The following is a 24,008-nucleotide window of genomic DNA, read 5'->3' as shown; positions in this document are numbered from 1 at the left end:
ACAGTGAATCTCTCCCCTATAACCTCCTCCTAGGTTGCCCCGCCCCCCAGCTCCCCAAAAACAGCCTTCACAGGAAAAGAGAAGGGAATGCCCTGAAGGGCAGGAAGAGCCCCGGGGCCTCAGGGCACCCCCAGTGTTTCCTTTCCTGAGACGCTTTGGGGATGATGAGTGATGTTGAACTGGTCACCCTTCCCCACCTTCTCTTCCTCGGCCTCAGGTTCCTTACCTGACAGAGAAGAAAACTGGGTGAATTTAATTCCCAAGGGCTGCATGTCAGCCCGCTGAAGGGGATGGGGAATTGCACTTGGAGCCAGAGAGATTGGAATTCAAATCCTGCCTGAGACACTTCCTCTTTGTGTATCCCTGAGCCAGTCTCTCAAGCTCTCTCTGCCTCTCTCTCAGCCTCGATTTCTTTATTTGTAAGATGAGAGGAGTGGACTCTCCGGTTGACCTTCAGCTCTGCTCTAAACCTGGCATCCAATCATGCCTTCTTTCTATTCTCCCTGACTTCAGTTTCCCCATGTGCCCTAGTTGAATGAAGGCGGATCCTTCTCAGGTTTCCCAAGGAGAAGCACTGCCCCTTCCCCCACCTCATTGGTCTCCTGGCCTCAGTTTCTGCGCCCACTCTTTTTTTTTAATTTAATTTAATGGTTTTATATGGATAGCATGTTTCACTGTCAGTTCTTTGGTGCTGTGTTGGGTCACTGTTTGTTTTTAGTTTTTTTTGTTTTTGGCAAGGTAATGAATGGGCTTAAGTGGCTGACCCAAGGTCAGGCAGCCAGGCGATTATGAAGCGTCCTCACCCACTCTTGGAGGCGGCTGGACCCTCGGGATGCCGAGAGCGAGGACATGTAGAGCCCTCTCCTCTCCCAGGCCCGCCTCAGTCTCCCCGGTCTGCCCATCCAAGGATAAGGTCAGCTCCAGGAAGCCCCTGGCCCTCACCTAGGTGGGGGAGGGGAGGGGGATAGAGCCGGAGCCGAGTAGACTACATGTCCCAGCCGCCAGCGCGTGGCTGTGGTGCCCGTGGCAGCAGCGGCAGCTCGGGCCACCCGGGCGGGCACCGCTGACCAGCCCCAGGGCGGCTGTCCAGCTGGGCGGGGCGGAGCCGGGGCAGGTGCCAGCAGTGCAGGTGCCCCCCCTGGCACAGAGGCCAGGCCCGGGCCCTGGGCGGCCAGGGGAGCCGGGGTGCCGGGAAGCCACGGGGCACAGGGGGCCGCGGCGGCTGGGTAAGGGCAGCTGGGCAGGGCCCCGGCCCCGAGCCGCGGGGCTCCCCCTCCCCGATGCTTGGAGACGCGGCCGAGGGCTCCCGGGAGGAGGTGCCCCTTTCCCCTTGCCCTGCCCCCTCCCCACGCTGGCCAGCCCTTCTCCACAGCGGGACCCCGAGGTGCGGCGGAGCGGGGGACTGCTCATGCCATCTTCTAGGCCCGCCTCCTGCTGCTCCCTGCCCTCGGCCACGGGCCGGGAGCTCCCCAGGAGCAGCCGGGGCTGCCCCCCACCCCAGCACGTGGGGCTCAGCCAGCTGGGGGGCCGCCTGATCCCCGCCTCCCCTGGGTCCCATGGAGGAGGGGGAGGACGGTGGGGAGGGCCCAGCCCCGCGGGGCACCGGGGAGTGGGGTCTGGGGCCAGACCCCCTGCGGCTGCGGGGCCCCTGCGGACTGCTGTGGGTGACTACGAAGCCGCTGGGGAGGGGGAGCTCACCCTCCGCAAGGGGGCCCGGGTGCGGGCACTGTGCCAGGACTGGGCCGTGTCCGATGATGAGGGCTGGTGGACGGGGCAGCTGCCCAGTGGGCAAGTGGGGGTCTTCCCCAGCAGCTGCGGTGGCTCCCGGGGTGCCGGCCCCTGCCCCCACTGGCCTGCCTGTGCCTGGGGACATCCCCTTCGGCGAATTGCAGCTCGGAGAAATCATTGGCATCGGGGGCTTTGGCAAAATCCACAGGGCCAGGTGGCACGGCGGGGAGGTGGCCGTGACGGCTGCCAGGCTTGACCCTGCGGGACCAGGGTCCACGAGGACCAGGTGCAGGCTTGACCCTGAGGGACCAGGGGCCACGAGGACCAGGTGCAGGCTTGACCCTGCGGGACCAGGTGCCACGAGGAGCAGGTGGCCAGGGAGGCCCCTCTTTGGCATCCTGTGCCATCCTAACATCATGGTCCTGCGAGGTGCCTGCTTGGGGCCACCCCATCTCTGCTTGGTCATGGAGTATGCTCGAGGAGGGCCACTGAGCCGCGCCCTGGCTGGCCACCGGGTGCCCCCTCACGTGCTGGTCACTTGGGCTGCCCAGGTGGCTTGGGGCATGGAGTCCCTACACAATGGGGCACCGGTGCCCATCATCCATCAGGATCTCAAGTCCATCAACAGTGAGTGGCCCCCTGTCCCCTCCCTTTCTCCTTCAGCCTTCTAGATTTTAGACTCACAGGGTGCCAAGGCTTCTTGCAATGGAATCTTTTGCAGAGAAGGAAACTGAAGGGAGATGGGGGGAGGGACTTGTCATGGGGAGTGAGCAATAGGATCAGAATCTGAACCTGCTACAACCTCTGTTTCTAACTCTGGGGTTCATGCCCCAAGGCCTGGGGCTCAGGGCACTTTGCTCTTACAGGACAAGCCCAGCCCCACTTGGGCGACTGAGACTGAAGAGTGGGGAGTGGGGAGATGGTAGGTTTGGCAGGAGACATGGACTGGGGAGGGAGGCCCTTCCCAAGGGGGAGGGAGAACTCTGGTTCTCCACCTGGAAGACCAGCCTGTTCAGCTGAGACCCAGAGAGTCTGTCAGTGGCCTAAGGCCCCACAGGAAGTGACTAGAAGCTCATGGACTTGAACCCGGCCCATATTCAGTGTTCTTCCCTGGCCTGGGAGTGAGAAGGGATCAAGGGGAGAGAGAGAGGAGAGAATGAGAATCTGATCCTCTATTTCCCTAGAAGGATGCTTCCTTCCTCCAACCCTCTACCCTCTCCCTGAGGCCATGTCATCCCTCAGTCCCCTCTCCTCCCTGGGACCCAGCATCTTCCATTGTCAGTGGAAGGGATCAGATTTTCAGTATTTGGAGCTGGAAGAGAAACTAGTATTGTTCTGTAGAAAGAAACTGAAGAAAGGATCTGTCCAAAGTCAAAGAGAAATCATTCATTTCCCCTGGATTTGAACTCAAGGCCTGGAGCTCTGTAATTTCGGCTGTGGTCCGTCCCTGGAATTATGGATTTTGGGCCAGGAGGGCCTTGGGGTCATCAAATCCCTCTCCCTTCTTTTACAGGTAAGGCTAAGGGTCTAAAAGTTCATAATAAATGGCTCAAGGAGACTGAATCCTGGTCCCAAATACAGTGTTCTCTCCCCTGCACCATGTTCCTTTTTAAGATACCAAGGACTGTTCAGATTTAGCAGGGCCAGTGCCACCTCTTGGGAATGGAAGGGCATTTTGTTTTTATGCAATAGAAAATGGAAGCTTCATCCTTTATCCATTTCCTCAGAAATTCCCTGGGCTGGTGGGAAGACAAAGATCAGCCCAGTCTGGGGAATCTATGGCTTGGAGGAGCCCAGAAGCCCTTGTATTGGATTCCCACCCCCTTCCACCAAAATTCACTTTTCTGACATATATACAGACCAGAGTAGGACCGGACCTGAGAGGGGAGCCAGCCTCACTCAGCTGAGGGAATTCAGATCCCAATAAGTAAGCTGACTTATACAAGGTCACTCAGTTTATAGTCAGTTAACACGCAGGCATGGAGAGCCTATTTTTGTGGGGGGTAGAGAGTCATCTTTCTGGGAGTCAAGAAGATCCTCTGTTATTTGGCATCTACTGGCTGGTTGGCCCACGGTAGAATCTTTTCACTTCTGGGTACCCCAGACAATTCTTTAACTGGCAGAGCATGTGGATAAGTTTCTATTTTTTAATTTTTGGTGGATTAAATCATAGATCTGGTTTTTTAAGAAGTACCATAGAACCTCTTCAAGGGAGGGGGAGATGTCATCTAATCCAACACCCCTCCCCCCCTGTTTTATGGCAAAATTCAGACTTGGACCCAGGTCTTGGGTTTAAAGATCTTTCTTCCATGCGCTATTGCCTCTAACTAGTCTTATCTTTGAATGGTGGTGATGCACCCTGAATGGCGTGGATCACCACCTCCATCTCTATCCCCATAGGTACAACTCCTGTCACCCTTTACCTCTGATATCTTTCTTCCTTGGACCTCTTGCTTTCCCCAGGCTCAAATGCCATTTCCTACCTTAGGGCTAAGAGTAAGACTCATAGGGATTGTTTTTATTTTTGTCTCCATCTCTAGTGACTAGCGCATGCTAGTCTGACACATAGTAGGGGCTTAATATAAGCTACTGTAATGTTTGTCCTTCATTTTTTTTGTTTTTGTATTTGCAAGGCAAATGGGGTAAGTGGCTTGCCCACGGCCACACAGCTAGGTCATTATTGTTTGAGGTCGGATTTGTAGTCAGGTACTCCTGATTCCAGAGCCAGTGGTTCTATCCACTGTGCCACCTAGTTGCCCCTTGCCCTTCATTTTTTCAATGAGTTTTTCACATTTTCTTCTAATTTTTCATTTTTTCATTCTGAAGTAATGAGTACTGATTTCTAGTAAATTCATCAAACTCCCTGAGTTCTGTTCTATGTCTGAAGGTTTTGTTTTCCTCAGAGAGTTTTCTTACCTCTTTTTGAATCTGTCTAGTTTTGCTTTTTAAAGCATTCTTCTCAATAACTTATCCATTTGACCTAACCTGGTTTTTAGCATGCTATTTTCTTCAGCATCTTTTTGGATTTCCTTGATTAGGCTGCTGACTTCATTTTCATGTTTTTCCTGCATCTCTCTCTTTTCTTTTCCTAGTTTTCCTTCTAACTCCCTCATTTGATTTTCAAAGTCTTTTTTGATCTTTGTCATAGCCTGATCCCAAATTCTGTTTTTCTTGGAGTCTTTAGATGCAGGAGCTTGTGTTTCCTCACCTTCAGACTGAGTATACTGAACCTTCTTGGGATCATAGATAATGTATTTCTCAATGGTGTTCCTCTTTATTCTCTGCTTGCTCATATTCCCAGCCTAAGCCTGTATTTTTGGGGTGTTTCCTGAAGTTTTGTTGCCCTTCATTTTTGAAAATGATCATGACATCAGGAGGTGATGCCATGATAAGCATATGAATTGAATTTGAGTAGGGGTGGGGGTGCTGTGTTAGGTCACCAGCTTCACTTTCCTTTCCAGAGCCACCTGGGTCCAGTGGCCAAATAGGAATCAGGATGGCTGCAGATGACCCTGGATATGAGGCAATCAGGGTTAAGTGACTTGCCCAAGTTCACCCAGCTAGTAAGAGTCAAGTGTCTGAGGTTGGATTTGAACTCCTCTTGACTCTAAGGCCAGTGATCTATCCACTGGGCCACCTATCTGCCCCTTAATATATGCTAGTTGCTTGTTAAATAGATGAGTGATGGAATGAATGATCCTAATTTAAGGAGAAAGGTCAAGCACTAAAGAGCCACAATGGTAGAGGAGCTAGCTATAGTTTTTGAATGGAATCAGGAAAACCTCTGATACTTAGTGTATCAGTGCAGACAAATGACTTGACCAAGGCCTTAGAGCCCTCAGTTTCCCCCCTCTGTAAAATGGAGGTGATACTACCTGTGGCTCATGGGACTATTGTCCTAATGTCTACAATGAGTGAATTGGAAATCTCATTTCACTTGCTCCATGATCTTCCAGTCCGTCCCTGCCTGTAAAAGCAAAGTTTTAAATAAGTGCTGGGGTTCTAAGGTCAGAACGTCCCAAGGGGCTATAGGCTACAGAATCCCCCCAACTCCTGCCTCCCCACCCAGTGTGAGAGAGAGACAGAGAGAGAGAGAGACAGGGAGGAAGTGCTTTTCCCAGCAACTGGGACAGATGTCTTTGCAATCCAGTTCGATTGTCCCACATATATCCCTCCAAGCATTTTGCAGAAGAGTTAGAAGTCAAAATAAGGAATGGGAATGAGTATCTGCAGAATGGGAAAGGGCAGAGGATATTGTCCTCAGGGAAAAGTGTCCAAGGTGGGAACTTGCCTAGCATGGGTAGAGAAAGAAAGCCCTCCAGCCTGGCAAGAACAATGGGTGAGGGCTGGAAGATAGGTGGTGTCCGTGCCCAGATTGTTGAACCTTGAAGGCTAGGCTTCCGAGTCTGTGGGTGGAGAGATAGTAACTGGTCCTGCTTTACTGGAGGGAGGAAGAAAGGAGAGAGAACTATCTCATCCCCAGCTGTTTCCTCTCTTCCTTCCTCCCCCATAGTCCTCATCTTGGATGCATTTGAGAATGGGAATCTATCAGACACTGTCCTCAAGATCACAGACTTTGGCCTGGCTCAGGAGTGGCACAAGACCACCAAGATGAGCGGGGCTGGCACCTGGGCTTGGATGGCTTGAATGGAGGTCATTAGCCTTGTTATTGTTTATTTTAATAACAGGCCAAGCAGGAAGATATTTTCTGGAGTTGGCTTGGGTCCCACGGGTCTCACAACTGTCTAGGTTTTCCATGCCCAGCAGGGCAAGCCCTGGGCTGCCATCTCTGAAAAGAACGTTGGAGGACAGCCAGCCAATCCACTGGATCACAGCTGGAGAGCTAGAAGGAATAGTGCCCTTCCATTTTACAGATGAGGAAACTGAGGCCCAGAATAATGAAATAGCCTGCCTAAGGTCACACTGAAACAATATTCCAATCTAGTTTTTCCTGACATCCAAGTCCAAAACCCTCTTTTCCTCTTACAGATGAAAAAACTGGAATTTGCCCCAGGCCACAGATAATTAGCAACAAAACCGAGACAGGAACCCCCTTCAGACCAATTGCTTTTCCACAGCAGATGTTCTTGGTCAGGTGGGGAGGGAGGACAGAGAGAGGGGAAGTGAAGAGCTGAGTCTGAACCCAGGCCTCTTTCCATGGAAGTGAAGACACTAGGTGGCCAGAAGCCTCCAACCTCTCAACTATTCACGGTCACCATGAGCTTCCTCCTAACTAGATCTGACCACACTACTTGATGCTCCCCATTGCCTTGAGGATATAACACAATAATTGGGCCCCAATTCCCTAATTTCACCCAAACTTCACACCCCAGGCAGATTAGATCACTCACTTTTGTAGATTTGTTTGCCCATGTGACCATTGCTCTTGTGCCCTCCTCTCTTCATCTCTGACAGAGGTAAAGCTTACCTCTGGTGCCACCCCCCTCCTAGAAGCCTGTACTTCTCCCTCACTGAAAGTATTTTTCCCCTTCCTCAAATTCTCAAATACCTTTTAAAATTCTCCTTTATCAAGGTCCCACTCTATTGTCTGTGTATCCTTCCCCCACCCCTCCCCCAGGAGAACCCAAGCTTCTCAAAGGACCCCAGGACTGGTGCTCTATCCACCGCACCACCTAGTTGCTCATAATAGGGTTAAGTGACTTGGTCAGGGTCACACATCTAGTCAATATTTGAGACCAGATTTGAAGTTGGATCCTACCGATCCAGGGATCATTTTTGTTGTTCTCTCTCCCATACTGTAGCTAATGTGGTCTTAAGAAATATTGGATATTTGGACACCCCAAGGAGAGCTGAGAATATCCACTTCTCTCCCTCTTTCCATAGGTGGAGGAGTATGGGAATATCTTTTATCCTATCAGGTGCCATTTTTTATTCTTTGTTAAAGGGATAGCTATATGGGTGTTACTTGGAAATAAAAGTGATATTTAAAAATCCACTTGGATTTTTAATAATCAAATGTTTGTGCTGAATTGGATTGAAGCTCAGCACCCTAGAGGGGCAGGCTCAGTTATTCTTTCAACAAATATTTACTAAAGCTCCTGCAAGAAGACAGACATAAAAAGAAAGGGGTGGCTAGGTGGCACAGTGAATAGAGTACCTGCCCTAGACTCAGGAACACCTGAATTCAAATCCAGTCTCACATACTTAATTACCTACCTGTGTGACCTTGAGCAAGTCACTTAACCCCATTGCTTTGCAAAAACCTAAAACAAAAAAATACAGACAGATGTGAATACAGCCCTGTCCTCAGGAAGCTTACACTCTAATATACTCAAATAGAGGGGTATAGGTCTCTCCACATATAATTAGGCTAGGTAGGTGACTGAGATCAGGAGAAAATGGGAAGTCCAAGCACAAGACTTGGAGCAATATGGGGAGAGAAAGATCCTTTTTAAACCCTAGATCCTATGTTCAACCCCAGGTCCTGGGAGCCTCATCCTCTGTCTTACTGTAAAAGGACTTAAATTCAGAAAGGAGGTCATGCCATTGACCCAGTAGAGTGCCAGAGAATGGGGGGGCGGGGTAAGTGAGAAGTCAATAGGAAAGGCCAGAGGCCCCAGAGCCTGTTCTCACTGACACAAAGCCCTCTGCTGAGTCCAGTGCCTAGCTTACAATGGACATTTATTTAATAAGGGATAATGAGATTGAATTCTGGTCTCCACCCTGTTCTCCCCCACACACCTATAAAAAAATAACTCACATTCATACAATCCACTTTCCTCACAATGGAAATCCTTGCAGAGGATAAAACAGGATCACAGGGATGACCTGACTACACAGTTAATGATGATGATGTTTTGTCCTTCCTTCTCTAAGAAGACCATGGTATCAGGGAGGTGATGCCAGGACAAGCAAGTGGATTGGATTTGAGTGAAGGGTGCTGTGCTAAGTTACCAGCCTCACTTTCTCTTCCAGAATCATCTGGGTCCAGATATGAATCAGAAGGACTGGAGGTAAACCTGGATGGGAGGCAATCAGGGGTAAGTGAAGTTTGTCAGGTTAAATTTGAACTCAGGTCTTTCTTGACCCCAAGACCAATGCTCTATCCACTGCACCACCTAGTATTCATAATAAGGTTAAGTGACTTACACAGGGTCACACACCTAGTAAATATTTGAGACCAGATTTGAAGTTGTGTCCTCCCTACTTCAGAGCCAGTGTTCCTATCCCCTGTACCATGATATAGCTAACATTTATTTAGGACCTAATGGGTTCCAGGTTCTGTGTTAAGTACTAGGGATTCCAAGAAAGATAAAGGACAGTCCCTGCCCACATTGAACTCACAATCAAACACAGAGAAAACATTCAAACACACAAGTTATAGACAGGATAGATTGGAAATAATTAAGAGGGATCAGGGTCAAACGTAGGATTCAGATCCAGGTCTCAATCCATTAATAGTCGATTTATTAAGCACCTAATGGTTGCCTTCCTCTCCCAGATGACCTTCCACTTAGTTAATTTATATACTTTATATATAAATTTATATTTATAATATGTTTAAATAATACAAATGATTTAAATTAAATATACTCTAAATTATATAATTATCTCTTGTTTCACTCATCAGAATGTAAACCCTTTAAGGAAAAGAACCATGATTTTGCCCTTCATTGAATTCCCAATGCCTAGAATGGGGTCTGGCACATACTAAATGATTAATATTTAATAAAAGTAAAATATAAAAATAAAAGCAAAAGTAATGACTGCCTACTCAGAGTAGGCTCAGTAGATGGGGTATACAGACCCTGTCTTCAAGGAGCTTATAATCTATGGAGGTATTTAACATACAGGTAAGTACACACAAAATGCATCTAATGTAATGGAGAAGGGGAAGAAGGACATCAGAATTCAATCCCACAAGTCTTTATTAAGCATCCATTATGGGGTGGAGGGAGGGAGTAGCATTTAGGTCTTCAGCAAAGGTGCCATTTGGCTCATTTGCCACTGGCTCATTTGCCTCTGGCTCTTTCCAGGTGAGCCCCCAGTCTTCAGACCAACCTTCTGTGGATGGATTGACAGAGTCCCTTGATTAGCTAAGGTCCTGCCTTTCAGACTTCCCACTTCTGAATCTTAAAGAAAACCACCAGGAGGAGACAGGGAAGGCGTATATTCCAGATATGATGAGCAGACTAAGGAAAAGCAAGGAAGTGGAAATGGAGGCACAAGAAGGCCAGTTTGTCTGGCCCATGGAGTGCATTGAAGGGGAATAAAGCTAAACAAGACTGATAGGTAGAGGAGCCAGATGGGAAGGGATGTTAAATGCTGAACAGTGGCATATCAATGCAAAGGGTAAAGAACCTTAGAAGATGATGAACTGATGCTTCCATAGCTAGAGGAAGTCTAGTGGTTAGGCAGCTGGCCACTTGACTAGGGAAGACCTGGGCTGGCTAGGAAGTTGAGAGTTGGTTGTTTAATATTCAGTGTGATGTAATAAAAAGTACTGGAATTGGATTTTCAAGGAGATCTGAGTTCAAGTCCTTGCCTGAAATCCCTGGGTAAGTCACCAGACCTGTCTGAGCTTCAGATTCTTCATACACTGAGGGGGATGTCCTTGATTTGTAAAGTCCCTATGAGCCCCAGAAAGTCCTTGTGAAAGTTCCAGACCTTTCAAAACTCGAATGCCTTCTTCAGAGTACTGAAGTCCCCTGACACACGCTTCCACAAAAATGTAGAGTGTCTAGGGCAAAGGGGCCTCAAGGTTTGAGCACATGTGGCAAATGAGGATAACACTACCTGGGGAGGAAGAACACACAGGAAGACCCTCATCAAGTCATCATGACTCTCCTTCCACTCTTCCTCCTACTGCCCTTCATCCTCCTCTCATGACTGGCCCTCCAACAGAAAAATCAATGGGAGATGGATGACTGAGGAGCTCATGGAACCTGGACACATGGTGCCCTCTAGAGTCAGCTCTTCATATTATTCCAGATCCAGAAAAGGTTTTATTAAAATTTTGCTACAGGTGCTGCTGCTACAAAGATTAAAGGGGTGGGGGACACGTGAATGTTTGATGAGCTCACATTCTAATGTGAGAAACCAAGGCAAATAGAAAGAATCCCTGCTCTCAGACTATCACAAGAGGAAAGATAGAAGGGACTGCTGAGACATCTATCCCAGAACCTCAGAGCTAGAATTTACAAAAAAAAAAATGTTACATGTATATATGTTTCACTCAATGGTAATACTAGCTACTTGAAATGTTTTAAAAGGTCTTTAAATCTTTCATTTTGGAGTTCATGATAGTAGATGCTTTGGTCAGAATTATGCCAGGGGTCATTTCCCCTCACATTTTAATCAACATGTTTTTTTTAATACCCTAGGACCTATTTTTAAATTTTTGCAAGGCAGTGGGGTTAAGTGACTTTCCCAAGGTCATGCAGCTAGGTAATTATTAAGTGTCTGAGACTGGCTTTGAACTCAGGTCCTCCTGACCCCAGGGTCAGCACTCTATCCACTGTACCACTTAACTGCCTGATCCTATTCTTTTTTTTTTTTTTAGTTTTTTATTTTTGCAAGGCAGTGGGGTTAAGTGGCTTGCCAAGGCCATGCAGCTGGGCAATTATTAAGTGTCTGAGGTCACATTTGAACTCAGGTACTCTTGACTCCAAGGCCAGTGTTCTATACACTCTGGCCACCTGGCTGCCCCTGATCCTATTTTTTTAAAATTTATTTATTTAGTATTTTGTTTTACCCTAATTGCAGTTTAAAACTAGTTTTAACATTTGTTTTTAAAACTTTGGGTTCCAAATTCTCTCCCTTCCCCCTTCACACTCTCCTCACTGAGAAAGCAAATAATTCAATATAGTTTATAAATGTATCGTTTAAGCAAAACATTTCCATAATCATCATATTACGATCTATAGCCAAAGATAAAAATGCCTCAAGAAAAATACAGTAAAAATATTTATATCAGTCTGCATTCAGACACCCTCAGTTCTTTCTCTGGGGATGGATAAGCATCTTTCATCCTCAGTCTTTCAGTGTTGTCTTGGATCATTGCACTGCTGAAAAAAGCTAAGTCATTCACAGCTGATCATCTTCCAATATTGCTGTGACTTTGTTCACAGTACATTTCACTTTGTATCAGCTATTCCAGGCCATCTGTCCTTTGCTACCATCTTCTCAGGGGGATGAGAAGGAAGGGGAAGTAAAGGAGAAGGAAGAGAAAGAGGAGGAAGAGGCTTAAATCGAGTCAGAGGAGTTGAAAATTCAGAAGGTAAGAAAAAAGAAAGTGTTTTCCTCAAATATTGAACACCTTACCTTGAAGGAGGATAAACTCAAGAAGCAAGAATGGATAATATCCCAGAAAAAGAAGAGACTGGCTAAGAAGGAGAAGAAACTGACCAAGGAAGAAAAGGACCTGGCCAAGACAAAGGAGGAACTAGCCTGGAGGGAAAAAGAACTAGCCAAGAAGGAGAGAAAGTTGGCCATGTTAAAGGCAAAACTTGCCAGAGTAGAGCAAATGAAAGAGATAAAAGAAGATGAGGCTGAAGATTCAGAGGATATGGTAAATATCATCCTTGAGGCTGTTCCAGGATACTCTGAGTACAAGAATAAATTGCAGCTGGCTCAGGAGGAAAAAGTGAGGGCTAGGGAAGCAAGGAGGATGGCCAGGGATATGGCAAAGAAAGCTTCCAAAGATCTCTCTGAGGAGGACCAGCTCCTTATCTATCAGAAGAGACAGCTGGCTAGGGAGAAGAAGGCTGTTGAAACTGACAGGATGTTAAGGGACCTACAGGAAAGATTAGAAAGGCATAAGGAAAGGAAGGCTCAAGAGGAAATAGAACATCTGTTGAAGAGACCCTTGGAAGAGGGACTGGAAATGAGTATAGCAAAAGTCCTGCATAAGGATGGGTCACTGTCTGAGAAAGGGCTACCTGAAGAGGGTAAGAAGAAACTGTCCAAGGAGAGGCTTCTGGAAAAGAAACCATATATCAGGACTGCCTATGGAGGAGCTGTCCAAGGAGAGACTGCCTGAAGAGAAACTACCTAAGGAAAAGCCCCCCAAGGAGAAACTGTCTAAGGAGAAGTTGCCTAAAGAAGGTCTGCCTGAGGAGAAACTGGCTAAGGAGAAGCCTCTGAAGGTGGGGCTGCCTAAGGAGGAACCACAAAATGGAGGTCTACCTAAGGAGAAATCATCTAAGGAAGAGCTGCCTGAGGAGAAACAAGCTGAGGAGGGGCTACCTAAGGAGAAACCTCTTAAAGAGATGCTGCCTAAAGTGAAGTCTCTCAAGTAGGTGCTGTCTGAAGAGAAGCCTGTTAAGGAGGTTCTCCTTAAGGAGGAGATATCTAAGGAGAAGACACTGAAGGTTGGGCTGCCTAAGGAGAAGCCACCTAAGGAGGGACTACCTAAGGAGAAGCTTCCTAAGAAGTTACTAAAGGAGGGGCTGCCTGAGGAGAAGGCTCATAAGGAGGAGAAGCCTCTTAAGGAGCGATCTAAGGAGGAGCTGCCTAAGAAGAAGATACCCAAGAAGGTGCTACTTAAGGAGAAGAAGCTGAAGGAAAAGATATCTAAGGAGGAACTGCCTAAGGAGAAGCCATCTAAGGCAGGGCTGCTTAAGGAGAAGTTGCCTGAGGAAGGGCTGCTTAAGAAGAAGACTCCTTAGGAGAGTTTGCCCAAAGAGAAGCTGCCTAAAGATAGGTGCCTAAAGAGAAGCCATCTAAGGAGAAGATATCTAAAGAGGAAGCCTTTGAGGAGAAGATATCTGAAGAGGAACCATCTTAGGAGAGACCACCTGAAGAGAGTTCATTTAGGGACAGGTCATTTAAGGAGAGACTGCTTAAGGAGAGGCCACTTAAGCTATCTAAGGAGAGGCCATCTAAGAAGAGGCTGTCTAAGGAAGGAACATTTGAGGAGGGGGAGACTGAAGAGGAAATATCTGAGGAAGGGATATCTGAAGAGGCACCATCTGAGGAGAGGCCATCTGAGGAGAGACCATCTGAAGAAAGGATGCCTAAGGAGAGGGCATCTAAGGTGGTACCATCTGAGGAAGAAGTGGCTGAAGAGAGAGACCATCTGAGGAGAGGCCACTTATGGACAGGCCACCAAAGAAGAGACCATCTAAAGAGGTCATGTTTGAGGAGGAGGTGTCTGAAGAGGGACCATCTGAAAAAGGATCATCTTTGGAGAGGCTGCCTAAGGAGAAGCCACTGAAGAAGAGAACTAAGAAGGTGAAATTTGAAGAAGAGGTATCAGAAGAGGGACCATCTGAGGAAGGTGCTCTATGGAGAGGCTACGTAAGAAGAGGCTACCTAAGAAGAGACCAACTAAGGAGATAATATTTGAGGCGGTGGTGTCTGAAGAGGAAATATTTCAGGACAAGCCATCTAAGAAGAGACCACCTAAGAAGAGACCAACTGAGGAGATGAAGGAGTTGTCTAAAGAGGGACCATCTAGGGAGAGGGTGTTCAAGGAAAAGCCAACTAAGGAGAGGATGCCTGAGAGGAGGGCATCTAAGGAGGTAGCATCTGAAAAAGAACTTTCTAAAGAGAGACTATCTATGCAGAGAATGCCTAAGGAGAGACCGGTTAAGGAGATGATGTTTGAGGAAGAGGTCTGAAGAGAGCCCATCTAAGCAAGAACCATCTGAAAAGGAACCATCTGAGAAGCCATTTAAGGAGAGGCCATCTAAGAAGAGGCCACCTGAGGAGAAGATATTTGAGGAGGAGTTGTCTAAAGAGGGATCATCTGAAGAGAGGCCATCTAGGGAGAGGTTGCTCAAGGAAAAGACACCTAAAGAGAAGATGCCTAAGGAGAGGGCCTCTAAGGAGGTGATATCTGAGGAGGAGGTGTCTGAAGAGGAACCATCTGTGGAAGGACCATATGAAAAGGGACCATCTGAGGAGAGGCTGCCTAAGGAGAGACCGACTAAGGATGTGATGGTTGAGGAGGAGAAGGTGTCTAAAGAGGGATGATCTGAGGGGACACCATCTAAGGAGAGGGCACCTAAAAAGAGGCCAACGAAGGAGATGATGTTTGGGCAGGCATGACTAAAGAGGGACCATCTGAGGAGAGGCCATCTAGGGAAAAGTTACTAAAAAGAGGCCAACTAAGGAGGTGATGTTTGAGGAGGAGGTGTCTAAAAAGGAACCATGTGATGAGAAGCTTTCTAGAGAGAGGTTACCCAAGGAAAAGCCAACTAAGGAGAGGATGCCTAAGGACAAACCATCTAAGGAGAAGATGCCTATGGAAAGGCCACCCAAGAAGAGACCAACTAAAGAAGTGATGTTTGAGGAGGAGGTGTCTAAAGAGGGATCATCTGAGGAAAGGCCATCTAAGGAGAGTCCATCTAAAGAACGGCCATCTAAGGAGAGACCATCTAAGAAGAGGCCATCTAGGGAGAGGCCACCTAAGAAGAAGCTATCTAAGGAGGTGACATCTGAGGACAAGGTGTCTTCTGAACAACCACCTAAGAAGAGGCTACCTAAGAGGAGGCCATTTAAGGAGAAGCCACATAAGAGGAGACCATTAAAGGGGATAACATATGAGGAAAAGGTATTTAAAGAAGGACCATCTGAGAAAGAGTTCTCTGAAGAAGGACCATCTGAGGAAAATTTATCTGAAAAGGGATGATCTGAGGAGATGTTGCCTAAGGAAAGGCCACATAAGAAAAGACCATTTAAGGAGAGATTACATAAGACAACATTTAAGGAGGTGACATCAGAGAAGTTGTCCGAAGGGGGAACATATGAGGAAGGACTATTCAAAGAACGACTATCTGAGGAGAGACCACCTATACAGAGACCACCTAAACAGAGGCTGTTTGTGAAGGGGTCATCTGATGAGGGGCCATCTAAGAAGGAGATGTATGACAAGAAGATGCTCCTGGAGGAAGAACACATACTGGTAGAGAAAATGTTGAACTTGCTTCAGAAGCAGGGAAGAGCTGTTACCTGACCAGAGAACATCAACAAGGGAGAAAATGGTTAATTCCATGGTAAAGGAATTTAAATTCCCCAGGATAGCTAAAGAATTCTTGAAGGAAGAGAGCTTTATTTTTCAAAAAATGATCCTCAGGGCAAAGAGCAAAAGATGGAGGAAAAGAAGCTCTTTATAGAGGGGATTTTGCTGAGGGAAATAAAGAAGATTCAAGAGGAGAAGAAAGTAGAGAGAGAAAAGAGGCAACTCCAAAGGACTGGAAGAGTAGAACCTTCTTTCACAGGGGAGGTGAGTGAATCCTCCAAGGAGAGAGAGATGCTGTCCATCTTGGAAGAAAGTGAACTTGTTGAGTGAGGAGTCCAAATGGAAAAAGCCGAAGGAACCTGAGGTGGGTGGTGAACAGAGGAGAAATCTCTGGGAGGAGAGGAAGAAGCTTCAGGAGGAGAGTAAATTATCCAGGGAACTGAGAGCTATGATGGAAGGTAAGAACTATGAGAAAGGGGCAGTAATGAGGCAGAACCTCAGGAAAAGGAGGAGGAAGCTGAGGAAAGAAAGGGGATTGCTGGAGGATGAAAAAGAGTTGGCTAAGGAAAAGAGCAAGAAAATGGAGGAAGAGACTCTTCTGACAGAGGAAGAGATGAGTAGACTTTCTGAAGTTCCAGAGAAACTCCTGAAAGAGAGTGAAGTGGCTCTAAGAGAGGAGCATCTGGCTTATCATGGGGAAAGAATGGCTGGCATATATAGAAGACTGGGCAAGGAAGAGACCAAGTTGGCCCAGTTGCAGATGACAATCTATTCCAGGGAGTTGAAAATTGCCATGAAGGAAGAGAAGTTGACTGTGATGGAAAGAGCCAAATTCTATAAAGAGGCTGAGATGACCAAGGAGGAGAAAGAAGAGATTCAGGAGCTGAAGAGCTTGAAGTGGCTTCAAATGAAGCTTCAAAAACTTAAGAAGGAGGATAACCAGAAGGAAGAGCAGAGAACCAGCATATTCCATGAACCTGGCTTGGACAAAGTGCCAGAGGCAGTGGAGGAAGAAGAGGAGGGAGAACGAAGAGAAGGAGGAAGAAGAGAAAGCCATATCTCAAATCACTCAAATTACTGTGGAAAAGAGGCCAATAATCTCAAAGAAAGGAATTTTGGGGACACTTAAAGGCAGGATAGTTGAAAAGAAATATATGGGGTTTGAAACTGTGAAGCCAGCCTTTTTCCCCCTGGTGGGGGAAGAAGATAAGTACCAGGAAACCATGAAGAAACTTAAAGATATAATTTCCAGTTCAAGAGATGTCACCAGTTCAAGGGCAACTATCAAGAAGAAACTCTGTCTAGGTCATTTTGAGGATAAGCCTTTGAAGCCTACGGAAGCAGTGATTCTGGAAGACAAATAAAAAGGTCAAATAAAGGAAGAAAAGGAGTCCCCCTGCAGTTTCACCAGCTGAAAAAAACTCAAAGTCCCCTTTTTTGTATCCAAAAAAGAGAAAAAGAGGGGACAAGGAAAAGTAGTTTTAACTGCTACAGCACATCATGCTGAGAATACCCTTAAAGGCAGCTGACCTCAGTCTTGCTGATGATACCCTGGACCTTAGTGAGATGGACCAGGAGTGGCTGAAAGTCACCCTGCACAATTTCCAGGACCAGAAGCAACTTTCCCCAAATACCTTCCAACACTTGTTCCAACTGCTACCTAAGACTCTTTCAGAGTTGCAAAGAGTATGGCTGCACATGGCAGCCCTGAAACCCATCACTTCACCCCAGAGAAGGCTGCCTGACACTGGGCCCCAACTCTCCCAGGCTGAGAAGAAGAAAATCACCATAGGCCCAGGGCATTTCAAAGTCATCCCTCCCATAAAGAGAGAGGAGAATAAGTCTCTGCTCAAAACCATAATTGAGTCAGAGACAGTGGTGTCCATCCCTGCCACTATTCCAGCTACCATCCTGGCTACTAGCCCAGTCACTCCGGTGGCTACCAGGATCTTCACTACCCCCTCCACCACTATGAAAGGCTCAGCTCCTATGGCCCTCTGGAACTGGGAAAAGCAGTTTTCAATGATGTTCAAGGACAGGGGAGAGGCAGCTTTGTCATCCTTGAGAGATGTGCCCCAGAGTGCTTCTGATAATATCGAAATGTTACTTTTGATATGGCAACTGAAAAGGGGCGTCCAGACTTGGAAAAGAAGGATCAGTTCACTGCAGAGGGATTTGAGGAAGTGGGGCAAGAAATCCCCTGCTGTTCTTCCGCAGGATATACTTCCATAGGAGACTTTTGTGGCCCCTATACCATGTCCTAGTCTGCAAGAGTGCTGTAAGCAAGACCATTCCTCCTGGGAGGATCAGTTCAACCACATCCTGGACCTATACCATCTCAGGCACACCAGGATTCACACACTGCTAAATGAACTCTTGCAGACAAAGGGGTAACCACTACTGGACATATTCTATAAGTAAGTGCTCAAAGCTAAACATGAGGTACCTGGGGAACACATGCTATGCCATTTATATTGCAGACCCTGCCAAGCCTCAGATCAATCCAAATTCAATATGGTCTTGCCCCTGCCTGGGCAGAACCAATACACACATTTCTACCACTAGGCAACTCACAATATGGAATCATGGAAATGACCTGGAAGAGTTTGGCCCAATCTGACCCCATGTATGCTGACAGGCTGCCCCACATCCCAGACCTGACCTGCACCTTCAAACACTGACCCCTTTTCCTCCAGGTGCTCCCAGAAGTAACCTGCCTCCAAGCTGCTCAGTGTTGCCAGTGGAGAGGTGTGGTCCAAGATGTGTCCTTCCCTTCCTTGCCTTTTTCACCCCAAATAAAAAGTAATTTCTTACTTTCAGTAGAAACAGTGGCATATCCCTCTCTCATCACATGAAATGAAACCTTTAGGGGCTATTCAGGACTCCTGAGCTTCTGTCTTCTGCCCAGGGTTGTCCCTACCTCCTTTCTCTATTCCCTTTAATGCCATACCAATACAAGCTTTTCTTATTGCATACTTGAAAAACAAAACAATTGAATATACCATTTTCTTTTTTCTATGAGTAGAAGCCATTTATGTATCGCTCAGAATATGTGGGAGGAAATATAATATAATGAATAGAGAGCTGGCTACAGTGTCCAAGAACCTGAATCTAAGTCTCTCTACATGCCCAAACAAATTCTCTGAGATGAGTCAGGAGTACCTGGGTTCAAATCTGACCTCAGATACTTAATAATTATCTAGCCACTTAAACCCATTGTCTTGAAAAATCTAAAAAAAACAGATCCAGAATAAATAATTCAAAAATTATTGGACTATCTGAAAGCTATGATCAGGAGAAGAGCCTAGACTCCATTTTTAAAAAAAATAATACAGCAAAGTTGCCCTGAGGTCCTAGAAGCTGAGAGTAAAATAGAAATCAAGAGAATTCACCCCCCGAAAGGGAACCCAAAAGAAAAACTTCCAGGAATATTATAGACAAATTCCAAAACTCCCAAATCAAAGAGAAAATTTTAAATTTTAAAAGCTGCCAGAAACAGACAATACAACTAGTGAGGTTCCATAGTCAGGATTACACAGGATCTGGTAGCACCTTGAATTGGGAAGCATGTGTGGGGTATTGTTCCCTAGACATACCTATCAAGTCTCAAACAGAAGCAACCATTTGGGGCAGAGAAATTCTCACCAGCAGACAAGAAATATTCCCCATTTATCCAAAGAATGAAAGACCTTTTCCAGAAAGGCAAGAAAATCTGTCTAAGGGAGCAGGCCATTACTCTTCTTCCTCCTCATCCCTCACTGCCTTTGAAACAAACAAATAAAATGTCACATAGGTGGGATGTGACTCGCCAGCAGGGCTGCTAGGAATGTCACAGGAATTTCAGGTACTTTTCAGTTCCTTTATTCCCCTCTCACATTGATTTGAGACTTCTCATTTAGCCTCCATGCTAATTCTTTTTTAGCCTACAGAGAAAGAAGGAGAGCTTCCCTGGCAGGTGGGCAACAAGACCAGGTGGGGTTTAAGTTAAAGAACTGAAATATGGCTAAGAGACAATAAAGAATAAGATAACAAAGGACAAATTCTACAAAGTCTACACCTTCAGTTCAACATGAAAATCAATGAGCACAGTTTTCAAGAATCCAAATGGGACTTTTTGAACACACAGCAAGGGGGCCTCAGAGATTCCCCTCAAAAAGTAGGCCATCCCATAGTCCATTTCATAAGGTCCTCCCTCTAACAAAACTTCCATGCAGTTTTATCCTCGCCCTTTGGGCAGTTGAAGACTTTCCCCATATTCTTTCTATGCAAAGTGGTGTGGGGCCACATTCATGTCACTCAATTTCACTAGTCCCTACCCAATTTCATCTGCTTAATGGAGAGAATCCTTCTACTGTTCCCTTCTCCACTCAAAACCACACCCTCCACCCCATCAGGGTACAGAAAAAAACAAAGTAAGATTAATATGACAAAAGGATTTTAAAGACAGAAACTAAACCTGGGAATCCTGTCCTTTTTTAGTGACATTGACCTCTTTGGCAGTCTCATGAAGACTGAATCTCTTGCTATAATAAAGTTTTTAAATTATAAAATGCAGAGTATTCCAAAGGAAAACAAAGGCATATATTGAAATAAAGGTGTAATTTTCCCCTAATCTAAAGTTATGGGTCACCTGAAATATCTCCATATCTCTAGCTTATCAAGTCCTGAGGTAGAGGGAACCCAGGTATTTTTACATAATTATTCTGAACTCTTCCACAAAATACCTTTATGAGAGCACAGCTAAGTGCATTCCTGGTTAAGAGTGAAATGGATTAAAGGAAGGGATGATTCTGATGGTGGAGTAAGGAGTTTAGTAAATAACTAATTGGCTGTCACCATCTCATTTTTCTATTCTGTCAAGTTGAAGAAGGGTCATTATGTTTCCTTCCTGTAGAACACTGAGGGTGTAGGGAAGGTTATAGTACTGTGGATCAGGATGGGAGTTGGTCATGGTCCCTCAGGAGAGAGAATAGGGATACCTCACTTTGCCTCAGAACATTTGTTGAAATATGACATCCATATGGGTCGGCTAGGTTACTCAGTGGAAAGAGCACCATACTTGGAGTCAGGAGTACCTGAGTTCGAATACAGCCTCAGACAATTATTATCTAGCTGTGTGGCCTTGGGTAAGTCACTTAACCCCATTGCCTTGTAAAAACAAATAAAAAAAGTTTTTAAAAAATTCAGCATCCATAATAGGGAGGGACCTCTTTCCCATTTGGTCATCATTTCAAATTCTCCATAGATTTTGATTTTGTAGCAAACCCACAAAATTCATCTTGGATTTTTTGTTATTCAGAGAAAGTGATTACTGAACAGGAGAAGAAAGCATAGGTTTTGAATTGGAAGTGCTCTGTTTTGGAGAAGTTACTGCCAAACCTATTCTTTTTTTCTGGAAGAAAATGATGAAGGATAATAATGTCATGCATCATCTGGATTCCTGTGGAACTAGGGGAAATGGAAATGAATTGGCCATCTGCTGAGACAAGAAAGGCACACTGACTTTGAACCTCACAACAGTGCTGCAGGTGTACATAGGGGACACTCACTACAAGCCAGTCCCTGGCCCAAATACCCAGATCCTCTTTGTCCATGGCATCGCCATTCAAAGTGGATACACCTGCAAGATTTTGGTATGCTTGCTGGTGACTCTAGGTTTTAACTGCATTGGAGAAACAAATTTCAAAATACTTGGGCAAAGCAGGAAACCTAAGTGACTTGCATGAGGTCACATTTCTGGTAAGTGGCAGGGTCAGAATTCAAACAAATGTTCTCTGTTCACAAGTCAGTAATTCTTTCAACAACATTACAATAAATCCAACCTGACCATAGCATATGAAGAGTAATGGCTTGAGATTACATAATATGGAAGCATGAATGGGGTCTTGTGCCCTCTAGGTACCTATCAGGTCTCAAGCAGAAACAACCTTCTGGGGCAGATACTTGCTCATATAGCAGAGAAAGTCTCACCAGTAGACAATAGATATTCCCCTTTATCCAAAGAATGAAAGACTTTTTCCAGAGCAGGCAATGCAATATGTCTAGGGGATCAGGCCATTACATTTCTCTGTCCTCCTCCCTCACTGTCCTTGAAACAATAAAATATCATATAGTCAGGAAGTGACTAGGCAGCTGGGCTGCTAGGAATGTCACTATATTTCCTGGCACATTTGACTCCCTTTTATCCCATCTTGCCTGGATTTAGGATTTCTCGTTTAACCTCCATGTTATTTCTTTCTCAGCCTCCAGAGAAAGGAGGGCTTCCTGGGCAGATGGATAACAAGATCGAGTGTGGCTTACTGTGTTAGATCAAAGATCTGAAATATGAATACGAGGCAATAAGGAATGAGATACTGGAGGAAAAATTCTACAAAATCTCCATCTTCAATTCAGCACTTCAACCAATGAGCACAGTTTTCCAAGATGGGACTTTTTTGAATTTTCAGCATGGGGGCCTCAGAGTTTCTCCTGAAAAAGTAGACCATCCCATAGTCCATTTCATGAAGCCCTCCTTCTAGCAAAACTTCCATGCAGTTTTATCCTAGTCCTTTGGGCAACTGGAGACTTTCCCCTGACTCTCTCCATGCCAAAGTGGTGTGTGGCAACATTCAAGTCACTTTCCCAACTTCATCTGCTCAGTGGATAGAGTCCTTCTACTGTTCCCTTCTTCATGCAAAACCACACCATTCACCCCATCAGGGTACAGAAAAAAGAAAGTAAGATTAGACAGCCACAAGGGTTTGAAAGATAGAAACTAAATCAGGAGTTCTTGTCCTTTTTGGTCTCATTGACACTTTTTGCAGCCTATGAAGCCAATGTATAACTTGTTATAATATTTTAAAGAAAGATTTTATTTTGTTTTACAATTTTCCCCCTAAACTTGATTCCCTCCCCCCCAGCCCCCTCTGAAAGTAGTCTGTTAATCTTTACTACCCCTCTGCTGGAATCCTTTAAATTGCCCTCAGAAGGAAGAATTCTTTCACTGATTAGAAAAGTTTAATCAGAGAGGAAAATACTCCTTGATCCTACTCTCTCTTCTATACAAAGTCAAGAATTTACCCTAATGAGCACTGTTATTGATAATACCACCTACTTGGGGTGATATCAGGAATGTTCCTTTCTTTCCTGCCCTATCTCAGTTCTCCTGCCCTAGACCAGAGTAGGGAGTAGAGAAGGATAGCAAAGATGATCAGAAGTAAACATCTCAGAATAATGACTTTTTCAAACTGCATTGGGGAAGTAATATCTAGATTGGAAGTCAACTATGGCAATGAAAGTACAAGCCTGTATGTATCCTCTTCAAATCAGAATGGCAAAGTATGTAGAGCGGATAGTGGGAGAGGTTCTATAAGATGTAAAATGACTGAAAAGGTTGGTGGTTGTAAAGAACATGTTATGAATGGCTTGAATGCTAATAAAAATATTTTATGTTTGGTCCCTGAGATAATGGGGAGCAACTGGAGTTTGTTGAGAGAGAAGTAATGGGTGACTTGGTCAGATTTGTCCTTGGAATGGACTGTCATGAGAGACTTTAAGCAGAGTCACCAAATGTCAGGTTTTTTAATAAATCCAGTCTTGATATGATTTCAATTTTCACCAGGGTGCTGGCAGTATCAGAGGAAAAAAGGAGGCAGCAGATATCCTATGAAGATCCTATCAGCACATCAAAAGATTGGAATAGGAGGAAGATTAAAGAGAATGAGGAGTTGAGGAGACTGGGTGACTGGGATGATGGTGGTACCCTCAACAATAATAGGAAAATTTAGGGCAAAAGCTTTTGAGTTCAATTTTGGACATAGCTTAAGATATCTATGTGACATACATTTTGAAATGTCCAATAGCTAAGTGGAGATGTGAAACTAAAGGTAAGTGAGAGGTTAGACTGGTTGGTAGATTCGTGAATCATCAGAAATGGTCATTGGATCCATGGGTTACACAACATCTAAGATTTGGCATTTATTCTCCAAAATGGGGGGGAGGGGGGGAACTATCCCTACTGGATCTGGGAAAAGCCAATTATCTACAATAATAACTCCTTATGGCTGAGTTCTTGCTTTTGGTCCCAAGGCTTTCCTATGTACCTCCAAGATTTGAAAGTAGCCTAGGAGGGACATGGGCTGCTTTGTACAACCATTCATCATCTTTTAGAGAAGGAAGAGCTTATCCCTACCTTTTTCATTCTTCTTCCCCCTTCTACCCTTCAGGGGAAATTTTTTAAATTATAGGAAAATGAATCCCAGAGATGAGGTATCAGATATTATCTTCCTAGGATTCCACACAGGTAGGAAATGGATTAAAGGAAGGGATGTCTCTGCTGGTGCAGTAAGGAGCAGAATTTGAACTCTACTCTTCC

General features: G+C 45.5%; 1 protein-coding gene across 2 annotated transcripts; it reads left to right on the top strand.

The window, feature by feature from the left end:
• The first annotated feature begins 1,674 nt into the window (after positions 1-1,674).
• LOC141514900 (mitogen-activated protein kinase kinase kinase 10-like) lies at positions 1,675-23,614 on the top strand. 2 transcript variants are annotated; one of them, XM_074226071.1, is made up of 3 exons: positions 1,675-2,355; positions 8,665-8,729; positions 21,898-23,614. In XM_074226071.1, the coding sequence occupies exons 1-3, from the start codon at positions 1,752-1,754 to the stop codon at positions 21,961-21,963; spliced, it is 735 nt and encodes a 244-aa protein (XP_074082172.1). In that variant the 5' UTR covers positions 1,675-1,751; the 3' UTR covers positions 21,964-23,614. The 2 variants fall into 2 exon arrangements, with proteins under 2 accessions (XP_074082172.1, XP_074082171.1); XM_074226070.1 differs by lacking the exon at positions 21,898-23,614 and having other exon boundaries at positions 8,665-11,251.
• The last annotated feature ends 394 nt before the right edge of the window (positions 23,615-24,008 follow it).

Source organism: Macrotis lagotis, chromosome 2 (assembly GCF_037893015.1).
Source record: "Macrotis lagotis isolate mMagLag1 chromosome 2, bilby.v1.9.chrom.fasta, whole genome shotgun sequence".
Lineage (NCBI taxonomy): Eukaryota > Metazoa > Chordata > Mammalia > Peramelemorphia > Peramelidae > Macrotis > Macrotis lagotis.
This window is presented reverse-complemented; position numbering and strand designations above follow the sequence as displayed.

Bases quoted from the DNA above. Each gene is read 5' to 3' on its own strand.
- LOC141514900 (XM_074226070.1), top strand. From the start codon at position 1,752: ATGATGAGGGCTGGTGGACGGGGCAGCTGCCCAGTGGGCAAGTGGGGG. The intron at 2,356-8,664 runs GTGAGTGGCCCC...TTTCTCTTCCAG, and splicing joins GGATCTCAAGTCCATCAACA to AATCATCTGGGTCCAGATAT.